At 36.1% G+C, this 13881-nt stretch overlaps 1 protein-coding gene across 3 annotated transcripts in view; it reads right to left on the bottom strand.

Moving 5' to 3' along the window:
• The window catches only part of mute (muscle wasted), an 80846-nt gene that overhangs the window by 44443 nt on the left and 22522 nt on the right, over positions 1-13881 (bottom strand). For all 3 annotated transcript variants that reach the window (XM_067087748.1, XM_067087747.1, XM_067087749.1), the window contains 4 exons: positions 12957-13131; positions 12513-12655; positions 11251-11353; positions 5315-5480 (listed from right to left, as the gene is read on the bottom strand). In XM_067087748.1, coding sequence (XP_066943849.1) covers positions 5315-5480; positions 11251-11353; positions 12513-12655; positions 12957-13131 — 587 coding nt within the window. The remainder of the gene's footprint in view (positions 1-5314; positions 5481-11250; positions 11354-12512; positions 12656-12956; positions 13132-13881) is intronic.

Genomic DNA, 13881 nt, shown 5'->3' with positions numbered 1-13881 from the left:
AAACAGAGTTAATTTGTTACCTAAATAAAACAAAGAAGCAAAATGGGTAAAACAAATACTTTATACACTACTCTTGCAAAAAGATGCAAAATACCAGGCACAACCCTTGATTTTCTTTTCCTTTTCACAAATGGCCAAGCAAGCCTGTGGCTTTAAGAGTATAGCTATATGGATGTTAGGTAAGATTCAGAGATATACTTTTGTGAGAAGAGTATTAAAACATACTGTCACACAAAACAAGATGAAACTACAAATTTTACAGTGACAACTTCCAAATTATGCAGAGTTGAAAAACAATGATGCACTAGCATCTCAAAGATGGATGTGAGTTCTAGAACCTTGGTATTTTTTAGTGAAACATGTTGCAAACAGAAAACTCAAAATTCCCTTTTGTTACATACAGTATGTGGTAAGACTGCTAAACAATAACATTCAAGAAAATCTTTTCTAAACCTTACTTAAGGGATGTGCTAATGGCCAAATTTCAAGAAATTATGAAAACATTTTTTAATATTTTTGGACAGCCTAGTGTTCATATAAATACATCCCAAAGTATTATTGCTAGAAAAAAAAATTCAAAGGTATATAGGCAACTTTGTTTGCCTCTTTCATAGCCTGCGGCTTCAGCCAAATTTTTGATAAATTATCAAAATTAGCTATCCACATTTTTACAGTATAATATCTCAATAAACAAATCCAGAACTATTATTGCAAAAAAAGTGTTTTGTTACTTCCTGCATGTCAGCAAGTCCAGGACACAAAAACATATTCTGTTCTTTTATGTTTTTGCTCTTGCAAGTAAAGTATATTATCATTTTTTCTCATGTGTTAAATGTTCTAACTGCAGTGTTCAATATAGTCACATAAAGTAATGGACCAGTTGTATATTGTTACACAGATGCTTCAGAAGTAACTTTTTAAAAGTGAGTGTCACTCTTAGTTCATCTGGCAATCAATGCTCAAATATTCTCAGATGTTTTGTTAAAGCGTGTAAATATATGCATATAGGTATTGTACCTGAAATAGGAAATCACATTACGGCAAATCACAGTTAATCAAACATTTAGACAAGTTCCTGTTGCTGCTGTCAATTTGGATATCCTCCTATGTTCTGAAACTCTTGTGTCTGATTTGAAATATTTGAGAACTGCCACATCCAGGGTTTAAGGAGTCCACTTTACTCATATGTAATGCCATTCCGAGGGTCTGTGGAATGGCTCTTGATATTACAGAGGGTTTCTCTGCACCTCCTCAGCCACTGCATGAGATTGGATGTCATGAAGCACAGGTGCTTAAAGTCTCGGGAAGATTATTAAATCTATATGGTTTTGCTAGCTTTAGGAACCCAGATCTGGATAACTCTATTCTCACCAAAATGGCAGCAGTTCAGGAAGCTGACTCTAAGGCTTGTTTCACTTTCATTAGAGATTACAATGCTCATCACACTAAATGGTTGAGCTCAGCTACTGGGACAGAGAATCATGATGGTGTTGCTTTTGATTTTTCCACGACTTCTGGGTGTGAGCAATTAATAAATGAACCCACACACAAATCTGGTAAGTGTCTTGACCTGGCATTCACAGATGTTAAAGGGATTGTATTTTGTGCAGTGGATTTGCCAGTGGGTTTATCTTAGCACAGTCTGATTAAGGTTAATGTGGAGATGGATCAGGTTGTTCTTGACACTAGGTTTTCATGAGAGGTATACCTGAAACCCATGGCTTATCTTAAAGATAAGCCATGATTTAATGCTGCATGTAAGTTTGCCTATCATGAAAAATAAGAAACTTATAAGTTATGGAAGAACAAGCAATCAAGACTTTTTGCGGCATACTGTAATTTCACTGAGTTTAGAAGTCATGCTCAGGTGGTCAAAGAGAGATGATCATGAAGGCATGAAGGAGATCTTGCTCTCCAGTGATGATGACCAGAAGTGGTGGTCTCCCCTTATGTCATCAGTCTTTGGAATTGATTCAATTATGCTTCTTTTAGGAGCTGAGGAAACTCCTGTTTATTGCCCTAAACAGAGAGCAAAACTCTGGCTCAAGTCTTTGTAAGCAAACAGCATGATTAGTCCTTGGTGTCTAAGTTGTGTCAATGGACTTCAGATCTTGAGAAGCCAAAGCTTTGCTTCTTGGGCTTGATAGTTGCAGTGGCATAGACATTAACAGGATGTATCCAATCTTTATTTCCAAAGATTGCTTATTTCATAGCTCTTAAGATTACTACTAATTTTCAGAAAATTAGCTGAACTTGCGAGTTTTCTTTCTGTTTGGAGGAGGGGAAACACTGCTGCATTACCTACCTATTACAGTTTTTGAGACTCAACGTGCCTTTGTAGCTTTGTTGAAGATAATAACCTACTACCGGGTTCATAAAAGCCTAGGTACTCGTGATGCATTCCGGTCAATATCTACAGTCTTGCAGAGTGCTCTTGATGAGAGTGTAAAGGCATCCATGGTTGGTTTAGATTTTAATGCTGCCTTTGAACACTTACCTACAAGGGTTCTTAGGAACTGGTGGATCTTTTATTAACAATACAGTATAAATAAATTTTCGATATGCAGAACCTGAAGGGTCCATGTTCATGGCCAATATAGTACCTTTAGTATTATCATTTCAGGTATTCCTTGAGGTAGTATTCTTGGACCTTTGTTATTCATTATCTATACTAGTAACTTGTGGCAAGGTCTGGAGAAGAAATTGATGACATTGCTACTCTTTTAGCTGTTGATTCTCTGTTGATTTCTTACAGTAATATTTTCAAATGTTTTGTGATGAAGATATTATATCTAAAGGTTTTAACTGTTTTCTTCTTCCTGGTCTGCAGTACTATTCTCCAGCTTGGTCTTCAGGTGCTGACTCTCATCTCAAACTCTTGAGCTTCTTTTGCCAACTCTTAAAGTTGACTTGTGGCACTGACATATAGTAGTTCATGTTTATGGCATAAAATGTACTAAAATGGAATAATACCTCTGCGCTCTTTCTTTATCTGACTTAGCTGTTTTTGCTTACAACACAAGGCAGGCTGCTGCTATGTTGTGTCATTTTCTAGCACAGGTCAATCATTGCTAATCCGACAATTGTTAATTCGGTTCCATCACAAATCTGGGACTAATTTCCGCTAGCGCAATTTCAAAATTTCCAGGTCAGCACACCAACCTGGCACTACTTGTGTGCATACATATGTTCATTATGCACATGATTGGATTTATCGTTTATGTTGTAAAAATAAAAATGAGAAAATACAGTAAAAATATAATTGGGAATAGAATAAAAAATATAATAAAAAAATCATAAGCATAACAGCACAAAATAAAACAAGCTGTAGCAAGATCTCCGATGACAACAAATGAGTTTGTGCATTCATACATATGCTAGGCACATGATTGCATTTATCTTTTGGGTTGTAAAAATAAAAATGAGAAAATACAGTAAATATATATATATTGTAAAATATAAATAAAAAATCATAAGCGTAACAACACAAAACAAAACAAGCTGTAGCAAGTTCTCTGATACCAAGGAATGAGTTTGCAGTTCCATACATACATACATACCTATTCACACAATTGCATTTATCTTTTGGACTGTAAAAATATAAAAACTGATAAAATGCAATAAGTGTATACATAAGAATGGCATAAAATATAAATAAATAAAAAATCATAAGCTAACAACACAAACTAAAACAAGCTGCAGCAAGTTCTCTGACACCAGAGATAGAGTTTGTGCATTTGTACGTACCCTACGCACACGATTGCAGTTATCTTTTGGGTTGTAAAAATAAAAAACTCTCTTCACCTTGGAAGCAGCAGTGATAAACTTTCTTGTGTAAGTCAACAGAATTACCTGTACCATTCATTTTGCCTGTGGTTCATTAAAATTTCACTTGATTTTCATTTAATATTTCTTTCTCTCTTATTAACCAACTTGTACTGATTTACATGGTATTTTAAAGGTAGGATAAGATGGTTAACTGTTGGGTTAAGTGCATTCTAACCTTACCAGTCTGTAATGAGGGAAAAAGACTAATCCGGTACCAATGCAGGTACCAATGACACCATATCAGTGATGGTCAACCTGTATCAAGTTTAATACTGCTCAGTCTGCTACTTCTATTTTGGCTACAACTAAAATATGAATAGTTTGTCTAGTGCAATTGTGGAACTTTCTGATCTACAAATGCTTAAGTGAGGAGCAAGTTTATTCCTGTTTTCTGCTGAAGTCTCCTAAAGCACGATATATTGGTTTTATTTTCAATTCTCTATTTATTCATTTACCACCTCTCTCTGCAGGCTGATTTCCCTTTGGAGCCATCCTGGGTTTATAGTCTGTTGACTCTGAGTAAGAGTTTTCAGCTGAAGATTCAAAGAGAGAAAGTCAGAGTCATCCTTCTCTACCTTATAAAAACAAACTATGATGCAAAGGCATAAATATCTGGGGCACCTTTTGCTATTCCTCTTGACAATGATAAGCACTGTCTCTTCTGTTTATCAAATTTCCATAAGAGATTCTTCTAACAGCCTTACTATTAAGGACCAGTCTACATCATGACCCCTTGTTAGCATAAAAAATCCTGTTGAACCTATTAGCCTTTAACCAATGGTGTCCATTGGTCCAGCGCATTAGATCTCCAGTACTTCTGAAGATTTTCTAGGCAATGCATCCATACACCTAGGACGCTTATTAGGCTACTGTATTTTAAAGCAATAAATATGCACTGGAAATTTTTCACACAGAATTAATTCTTCACTTCTGAACCCATGTTTTTAATCACCCACAATCCCAAACTCTCTAAGGTGTACCTGGCTCAAACTACACACAGAAATTCTTTTTTTTTTTTCAATATTCAGACATGAGTAAAAGGAAAGTCTTATTCTGAAATGTATCTGTACATTGCTGCTGCCACACAACAGGCTAATACAGAGCAATGAGTTTATGTTGAAACAAACAGTATGCAAATTCAAAGTTGAGGACTGTAAATAATTTCCTGAGGTAGCAACATCGCCATAATATGATATAGTAAAGCAGTCCAATGAACTTCAAAATACAAAAATAATAATAGGTATAAAGTTTCAATAAAAAAGAAAAATCAGAAAAGCTTTAGTTTTTAGCAAACTTGGTTTGCTAGAATAACAACTACAATAATCTAGAATAATGACTGTCACTATCTGTCAGAAAAACTCTTCCCTAATGGTGGCCAAATACTGACAATGAAAGTTATTCCTTTAGCTTACAACCTAATCAATAAGATGAATCAACTGCATCACACGTAAATGCAAAATCAAGTAATTATTTCTGTATTACTTACCAAGAGGATGGATGAAATCTATAAGAAAAGTCTTCCAATCATCATCCAAAACTTCTGTTTCATACATGTCATTGGTAACATCAGGAGGTTTAAAGGCCATTTCAAGGCATTCCAAGGGAGTTTCTGTTAGTGGAAGTTTTGACCGTGTCCGTTGACTTACTAACTCCTGTAAATAATACATATATAAATCATATAAGATTAACCTATAGTATTGAACATTAAACAAAATTTCATATCTACTACTATACCATATTAGTGTTTGCCAATGCCAGGGAAGTAGATGCAGCCTGCAATTCATAACCCCTGACCTTTACCTAAGAAGTTCAGAACTAAGAAATATTTTTATATGTCTCAACCAAAGGCAATTGTGTTCTTCAAAAAGTTGATATTGTTGCACCAGTATATTAAGAAAATTGCACCGCCCACCACTTTTTCGAAAACTTGGTCTCCAAATAATTTCAAGGCTCTAACTGTACGTAAGGCAAGGTCATCATCATTCCTTGCATGACCTAACAAAGAGGGAATTACAAAAAAAGTGGTGCAGCCTTACATAGGAAGGAAGTTGCTTGTGTCTGCAACAAAGCCTGAGATGTACAACAGGCCAAAATACCAATTTCTTGAAAGGGATACTTGACTAAAAAGTGTATGGAGACTATATGGAGATCATTTACACTTTGTGCAGAGGCCCTGGGTAATCAAAGCCGCCTTTAAAGCGAAATTTTTTCAATGTGTCTGCACAAGGGCTTTATTAGCTGCCTACACACTAAACACATCCTCCAGAAATCTAGGATGAACCACAATCACATAATTCTAGTACATCTGCCTCAATTCACTAGAGATGCAATGTCTATCCCTCTCCAAGTGACTGCCTTAAGAATGATACTATTTCTAAATTCATATGGATGTCACTGAAGTAGATAAACCCAAACTTCATGACTTAACCCTGAATACAAGATCTGCTTCTCTGGCTTCAAAATACATTCTCAAGATAACTTCTAAAACCAGAAGGCACACACATTTTTTGAGATGCCTACTTTCTAATGCCTGTATTCAGGAAGAGACTTTGAAAAAAAAAAAAAGACTTCATAATTAGCTTTACAATCTTGTAACAATGCAGACAGAGCTGAGATAGCAAATAAGAGAATTGCAGAATCTCTTCTATTTGCCTGATGAATTTAGTCAGTGTGGGGGCAAAAGATAAGTCTAGGGGTAACCAATTTTTTTTAATGTGTAACTATGACCAATAAAGCATATAACTCACTGACCCACTTTAAAGAGGCTATAGCTACTATCTTCATGGATAAGTTCACAAGGGTATACTTACGAGATGCATAGGGTATCAAGGTAAACTTCTCATTACAGGTATCATTCAGTACCCCATCCCTCCCTACCATGAACCCCGTAACTGATCACCCACCTGCTGTTAACTGGGATTTTAAAAACCAACAGAAAACCAGATCCTTCACAGGGAAACCATGGAAACCAGGCTGCAGTCAATAGCCCAAATGGCAGATGCCTTACTATGCACTAACCCAAAGTTAAAAATGATCATCACAGGAGAGATCTGAAAGAATTCTATTCGAATATAATTTCCGTTTTGCTCGCCTCCAGCAGGGATACCTTTAGAACTCGTCATGACAACTCTCATAATGTACCTGGATGGAATGTACTGGTTAAAGATCTTTATACACATTCACGAGAAATGTTTTTACTGTGGAGGCAAAATGGTAGCCTGAAGGAAGGAAACTTTGCACTGCTAATGAAGCAGGCGAGAGCGCAGTTCAAACTTGCCCTTAAGCATTGCAGACTGAATGAAAAGTAACTAAGAGATGATGCAGTGTCTAGGAAATTAGAATCTGGCGATTACCCCTGTCTTTGGAAGGACATTCAATCCCTAAATCCCAAAACTAAAAAGCTATCATAGAGAGTAGGAGAAGCCGTCGGTGACGAGGCAATCGCAAGAATGTGGGGCGACCACTTCAGCACTATCCTGAATTGCACAAACGATCAAGACTCCCGCAGGGATGTAAATAACCTCCTTACTGATAATGTTCAGTTTCATTTCACCGATCGTATTACGCCCGGTAACATCAGCGAGGCCATAAACAACCTATCTAATAATAAATTGCCCTGCTGCGATGATCAGCCTGCTGAAGCTTTCAAATTCTGCCATCCAATAATTTACATTTTGCTAGCTGCACTGTTCAATGCAAGCATAATTCACCAGTTTCTCCCAGTCTCCCTACTCTTAGTTCACTTAATACCATTAATAAAAAAACTAGCTAAAGGATGCAGCTGACCCTGGTAATTATTGCCCGATTGCAATTACAACAATTGCGTTGAAGATACTCGAGTCCGTTCTTCTAGTGAGACTTCTCCCCTTTCTACACACTACTGACAACCAGTTCGGCTTTAAAGCAAACCACTCAACCGACACCTGCATCTACATCCTGAAAGAATCGCTGAACTATTACCTATCATCAGCCTCTCCTGTTTTCCTATGTTTTGTAGATGTGAGAAAAGCATTTGACAGAGTAAACTACCTGAAGCTGCACAAACGAGGCACACCTCTAAATCTAATTGTCATTTTATGTTGTTGGTTCTTCACACAGCAATTCTGTGTCAAATGGGGTAACGTACTGTCATACACCTTCGGCTCCCTAAACGGGCTCCAGCAAGAGGGTACTCTCTCTCCATACCTGTTTAACATGTACACAGATGCCCTGAATGTCAAACTGAACTCACTCCCAATCGGATGCACTATCAACGAAACAACAATAAACAACCTCTGTTACGCTGATGATATGGTTCTGATCTCCCCACCAGTGCATGGTCTCCAGCGACTCATCAACACCTGCCGCCAATATGCAGAGGAATTTGATATCCTATACAACGAAACCAAGACCCAGTGTATGTCGCTGCTCCCAAGATCACTTAAGCATATTGCAGAACCACTAATTTTCCTCACAAATCATCGACTGGAATTTGTGCCTGAATTTCCGTATTTGGGACACATTATCACGGACGACCTAAAAGATACGGCAGACATAGAATAGAGGCGTCGTAAACTATGTGCAACTGGCAACATGATTGCAAGGAGGTTTGCCTTCTGTCACCGAGAAACAAAACTGCTGCTCTTCTATTCGTACCTGCTACAGTATATATGGGTGTTCCCTTTGGACGAACTATACCTGAGAGACCATGAGACGTATCACTGTTGTTCATAACGACATTCTTGAAAATCATTGTGAGGCGAACAGTGTCCGGTCTGATCACCCGACTGAGAAACAGCAGCAATTCACTCATACAAAGCATCCTTAGCAGTGAGGCAAGAAGAAGATCTAAACTGTTGAAAGATGGAATAATGTGGCGCTTGTTCCTTGAATGACTTATTCTCTATTTCTGCATTATGAAGTGTCATCTACAGAATCTGTCATAATAATAATACTGTATTATTATTATTATTATTATTATTATTATTATTATTATTATTATTCTAAGTTCCTTGCTATTTTTGGTATTCTTACTTTCTGTTATTACAGTGTTTAGTATCATTGTAGAGCTTTGCAATTTTCAATATTTGTATTTAGCCTTCTGGGCCTGACCACCTAAGGACCCCAAATGGAAATTAATCGTCTACAATCTGTATTTTTTATTGTTATCATTTTTAATTTGTTTCTATTATTCCCCATATAATTACTGTCATTACCCTTATTATGAATTCTATTTTTTCTACTGCTTCAGCAACTGTGTGGATACTGCCGATAATTATTTTTGTCATGTTACCTTATGTATCTAGATTGTGTGTATTGTATTTGTATCTTCCACGTATACGGCCCTGAGCCGCAATAAAGATGATTATTATTATTATTGTTATTATGTAAGTCTTGAACTGATTGACTCAAGATGATAAGAAGGTCAACCTTCACCATCAAGAGACAATTTTTTTCTAAAAACTCAAAAAGATGAAATGTGCTATCAATGGAACAGAGACATCAAGAGCAGATGTATCCTGCTGGTTACATCACGCAACCAAACCTGCCCACTTTCCTTGGTAAAGGTTTGTTGTTGACCTTCTGCCACTGATATCCTCTGGAAAACCTCACTCTCTGTGTTGATGTTGGATAACTAAGAATGAAGCCAAAGAGAGTTTACCTGGTTGAGAAATCTGTATAACTGAAGTTGCCTGAGTAGTCTCCTCTGCATTAAAAGGATCTCAAATTGTCTGACAGCACTCCAGCTAGTGAGAATCTTCTGAGTATGTTTGAACCCACACAGTTCAACCATTATTTTCCAAATCAACTAAAACACAGGCAAGGTATGTACTTCTGTAGAATCCTGCAATCACCACATGCACTTCCTCAATTTCTTTCTTTCCTAACATGGCGCAAATATTGTCCTCCAAAGCTGGGAACTTTTGTGACTTGTGTACATAGGACTCAAATGAGACAAGAACACCTGACATATAGGGGCATGCTTCCACGAAAGGAATGCAGTACTTGAAGTATGGAACTTCCAACAATCATGGTTCCACTCCAATGGTTTGACAGAAGAGACCTATTCTACTTCTTCTCTTCCTAGGGACTTGGACAGAGTAGATTTTAATGCCTCTACTGGAACAACTGGGCAAACGTAGATCCCTGAAAAGGAGAATATGCCCTAGAAATGGAGAATATGGTCTTCTAAGGGCAAACACAGATTCATTTGGTCTCCTAGAAGTAATGGATGACTGTTGGTGTCAGCATGGGGTGGATAACCTCAATCTTTGATGCAGAAAGATCTCTACTTGAAGGAAGATCTCCCATGTTGTTGAAAGCCTTCTCCCAAAAATTCCCACCTTTGTTGCCATTAGTGTGATCTTCTCTCCTAATCCCTTACCAAACTGATGGGAAAAGGAAATTATCCAAAGGATTAGCATCCCTTGTTCTTGATGGTTGCTGGGGAAAAAAAGGATGGAATATTCCTTGAAAAATATATCTCTCTTCTTCAACCAAAAGTTGGACTGACTATAGTTAGCCACTTGTGCAGAATCAAAGTCCTGCCCAAAGAACAAACCATTATTCTTGCCCTCACGACACTTTCTTGAGAAGGGTTCTTGTCTTCTAAAATAGCTCTTGCACCACTGAGAGCCCATTTCTGTAAATTTAACAGGGCTACACTTCTCTACATAAGTTCAAAGGTACTTCACCTTGATAGGAAATATGATTGTACTGGGTGGGAAAGGAAATCGTCTTCTGTTGCATTTGATGCCTTCACATTATGTCTTTAAGGATAAAATATTCACAAACTTGCATACGGGAAGGTTGTATCCTTTTGTGAATTCATCATCACAGTACAATTCTGCAACAGGTGCTTCCTGCAGAGGTTGAAGAGGATCCCAAAACCTGAAAATCAAAATACTCACTCCAGAACATCTGGAAAGGAAGCTTTATCCTCAATAGCTTTAATATCTTTCTGCTTTTTTTCAGTCATCACCAAAATCACTCGATCCTAGGAAGAGTTGAACATAGTTCTTTTACCTAGATGTGGAAACTGAACTTGTTTGTGATGAAATACCAGGAGGGCCTGAATGATCAATAATGTCTACGACTTGTTTTACCATTCTCATTATTCATCATTCCTCCTCACACACTAACTACATTAAAAGTTTGGGCTCAGAGACTTTGTACATTATTTCCACTCCTGCTTTCTGTTCCAAAACTAAAGTATAAGGTTTTTGAACATCTGCCTCAATAATGCCTTGGGGAAAAAAAAAAGCATTTTTCTAATGAGTGAAACCCTGCTCTTTCCAACTTCAGACTGAAGAAACATCCTTTTGCCTGATTGAAAGATTAAAAAATAAACTTACACATACTGTATTTATGATGCAATGCAAACATTACATCATAAATATACAGACCACACTTAACAAAAGTACAACAGAGACAGTAACAAACCTCATGTTTTAATGGTTGCTCAAAATTTAGCACTCTCTGAGCACTTTTTGGCTTCAGTTCCTGTACCCGTTTGTCCAGAAGCTGTGCAGGACTATCTACATCACTGAAAAATTTACACAAATTCATTGCAAGAAACTAAAATATTTAGAGATGTTTACAAACCATATTTTGACTTATAAGCAGATAAAAATGGAATTAAAGTAAAAAACTATTATATCTAGTCACAAATAAAATTTTGTGAGATTATCTAATGTAACAAAGATTATTACAACCCTCACTGCAGGAATAAATTTTAATTTATGCTCCTTCATAAACCAGTGAATGTTAAAATATGAAAAAAGTCAGTAAAACAATGAATAAATCATTTACCATAATTCATCAATTTAAGATTTCTCTAATTGCTAAAGATGAATACTAAGATGCTAAGCATAAACATATGACTTTAGAACAATGGTACACGTACTTAAATTAAAAATTTCAGTATACTGTACAGGGAGTTTCAAAAGTATATGTCACATTCTAATAACTCTTATATCATGAACTATAAATGGTAGCATGATTGAACTGGTGCCATTTAAAAGCTAAAAGTGTCAAGTTTTCTTCTGTTAATTTAATTTTAATTTAATTTTGTTTTTTGTCTCTTTTCAGATCCAGTAATGTCATTCATAATACAAGAGAAGTCATTTTGCGTCCTAGAATATGCTAAAACCGACTCATGGACGCGTGTTCAACACAAATTTTGTACAGCGTTTAGCAAGCAGGCACCAGACAGATGTTCCATTTTGAACTGGCAAGCAAAATTTAAGGAGGAGAGGTGTTGTGCCTGGCCAAGAGAACAGGATATTTTGGGTCTGCGCTGGAAGTCTTGCCAAACTTGTTCATCCACATCATCTCAAATTGAGAGGCGTCCTGTTCTCTTTGCTGGGCACAAACAGTCCTCCTCCTTAAATTTTGCATGCCAGTTCAAAATGGAACATCTGCCTGGAGCCTATCTGCTAAACATTGTACGAAATTTTTGTTGAACACGTGTCCAGATTCAGTTTCAACATATTCTAGGATGCAAAATGACTTGTTTTGTGAATGACATTACTTGATCTGAAAAAAGGGGAAAAAAAAATTAAATTAAATTAAAATTAAATTAACATAAGAAAACTTGACACTTTTAGCTTTCAAATTGCCCAGTTCAATCATGCTACCATTTGTAGTTCATGATATAAGAGTTCTTAGAATGTGGCAGGCTTTTGAAACACCCTGTATATTACCTGACAGTACAAGGTGTCGTAGATGAAAACCGAGTGAGTGATGTGCAACTTGACAATGGTGTTGTAGGTGTACATGGAGTTGTAGGAGACCCAATGCTGCTACACATATTTGTTGAAACCAAACTTTCATCATCACTGTGTATCTGTAAAGAAAAATCTTATTCAAAACTGTATAAAAAATTTCATACCATAAGATATAAGCATTCAGTTAAATAACAAAATATTTATCTTATATCTGTACTGTACAAACAAGGAAGTATCATAAGCAAGCCTGCAAAGCTAGCAGATTTTTAAAAGTTAAAAAATACAAAAATAAAAAAAATATTGAGAATATATTTGTCAATTCTACATCAACGAATACTAAACTGAAAAGGAATTTTCAAATGTTAAAAAATACATTATAGCTCTTAAAACATTTGTACAGACTTAACATCTATTTCTCACATGCTCATCATTTTCTGGAGTATATTCTTCATCTTCATCTTCCTCTGGAAAGTCAGTGGTAACTAAAGCTCTTGTCTCTGGATTTAAACTTGTACTAGCAGTGGTGGTAGTCTTGGACAGTTCTGCCCAAATGCTTCGATGGCCAGAACCTTCTGCCTGCTGCTGTATAATCTCCCTGAAAAAAAAAATACAAAAAAGTCCATAAGTAAATTACAGTACAAAGAACACCAGGAGAAAAAGTAGTCTAGATAGGCCACTGCAAAGGTAGTTACATGGGGCAAATTACACTATTAAGAAAAATGCATTAAATATCAATATGACAAAGAATGTCTGGCAATGGCAAAATGCCTAGAACAAGTTAGCTGAGAATTAAAAAGCATATAAGTGGCAAAAGAATTGAAGAGACAAACCAATTTTCCTATCTTGTTAACTAGATATTGGGTCAAATCAAATGTATACTGCAACAATTTTATTGGATCACATCAAGTGAGTCTTGTCACAAATTCATTGAGTTTTGGATTGGGGAAGCACAGGCAGCATTTAATGAAATTAAGTGTTTACTGTATTGTAAAACATGACTTTTTCATTACAATGTACAAGAAAGAACAATGAAAATACAAATTTAATCATTTCTGATGTATGAATAAATATGTGAATCACTGCCCAATGTTTTGACATAGCTCATGTTTAGTAATAAAATGTGTATTTCTTCCACATTTTTGTTCATCATTTCCAAACATTTTTTTATCTGTCCTTTATTAATTATATTAAGAAGCATGTATTTTTTTTATAACCTATTATAGTATTTTATGTTAAAAGTTTTTATTACTGTATATGAATTAACACTTCGAAGATGATGATAATTAATCATAGCTCACTATTTTAACGTGGCTTGTCCAGTGGTAATAAAACGCCTATTTCTTAC

Source organism: Macrobrachium rosenbergii, chromosome 44 (assembly GCF_040412425.1).
Source record: "Macrobrachium rosenbergii isolate ZJJX-2024 chromosome 44, ASM4041242v1, whole genome shotgun sequence".
Lineage (NCBI taxonomy): Eukaryota > Metazoa > Arthropoda > Malacostraca > Decapoda > Palaemonidae > Macrobrachium > Macrobrachium rosenbergii.
This window is presented reverse-complemented; position numbering and strand designations above follow the sequence as displayed.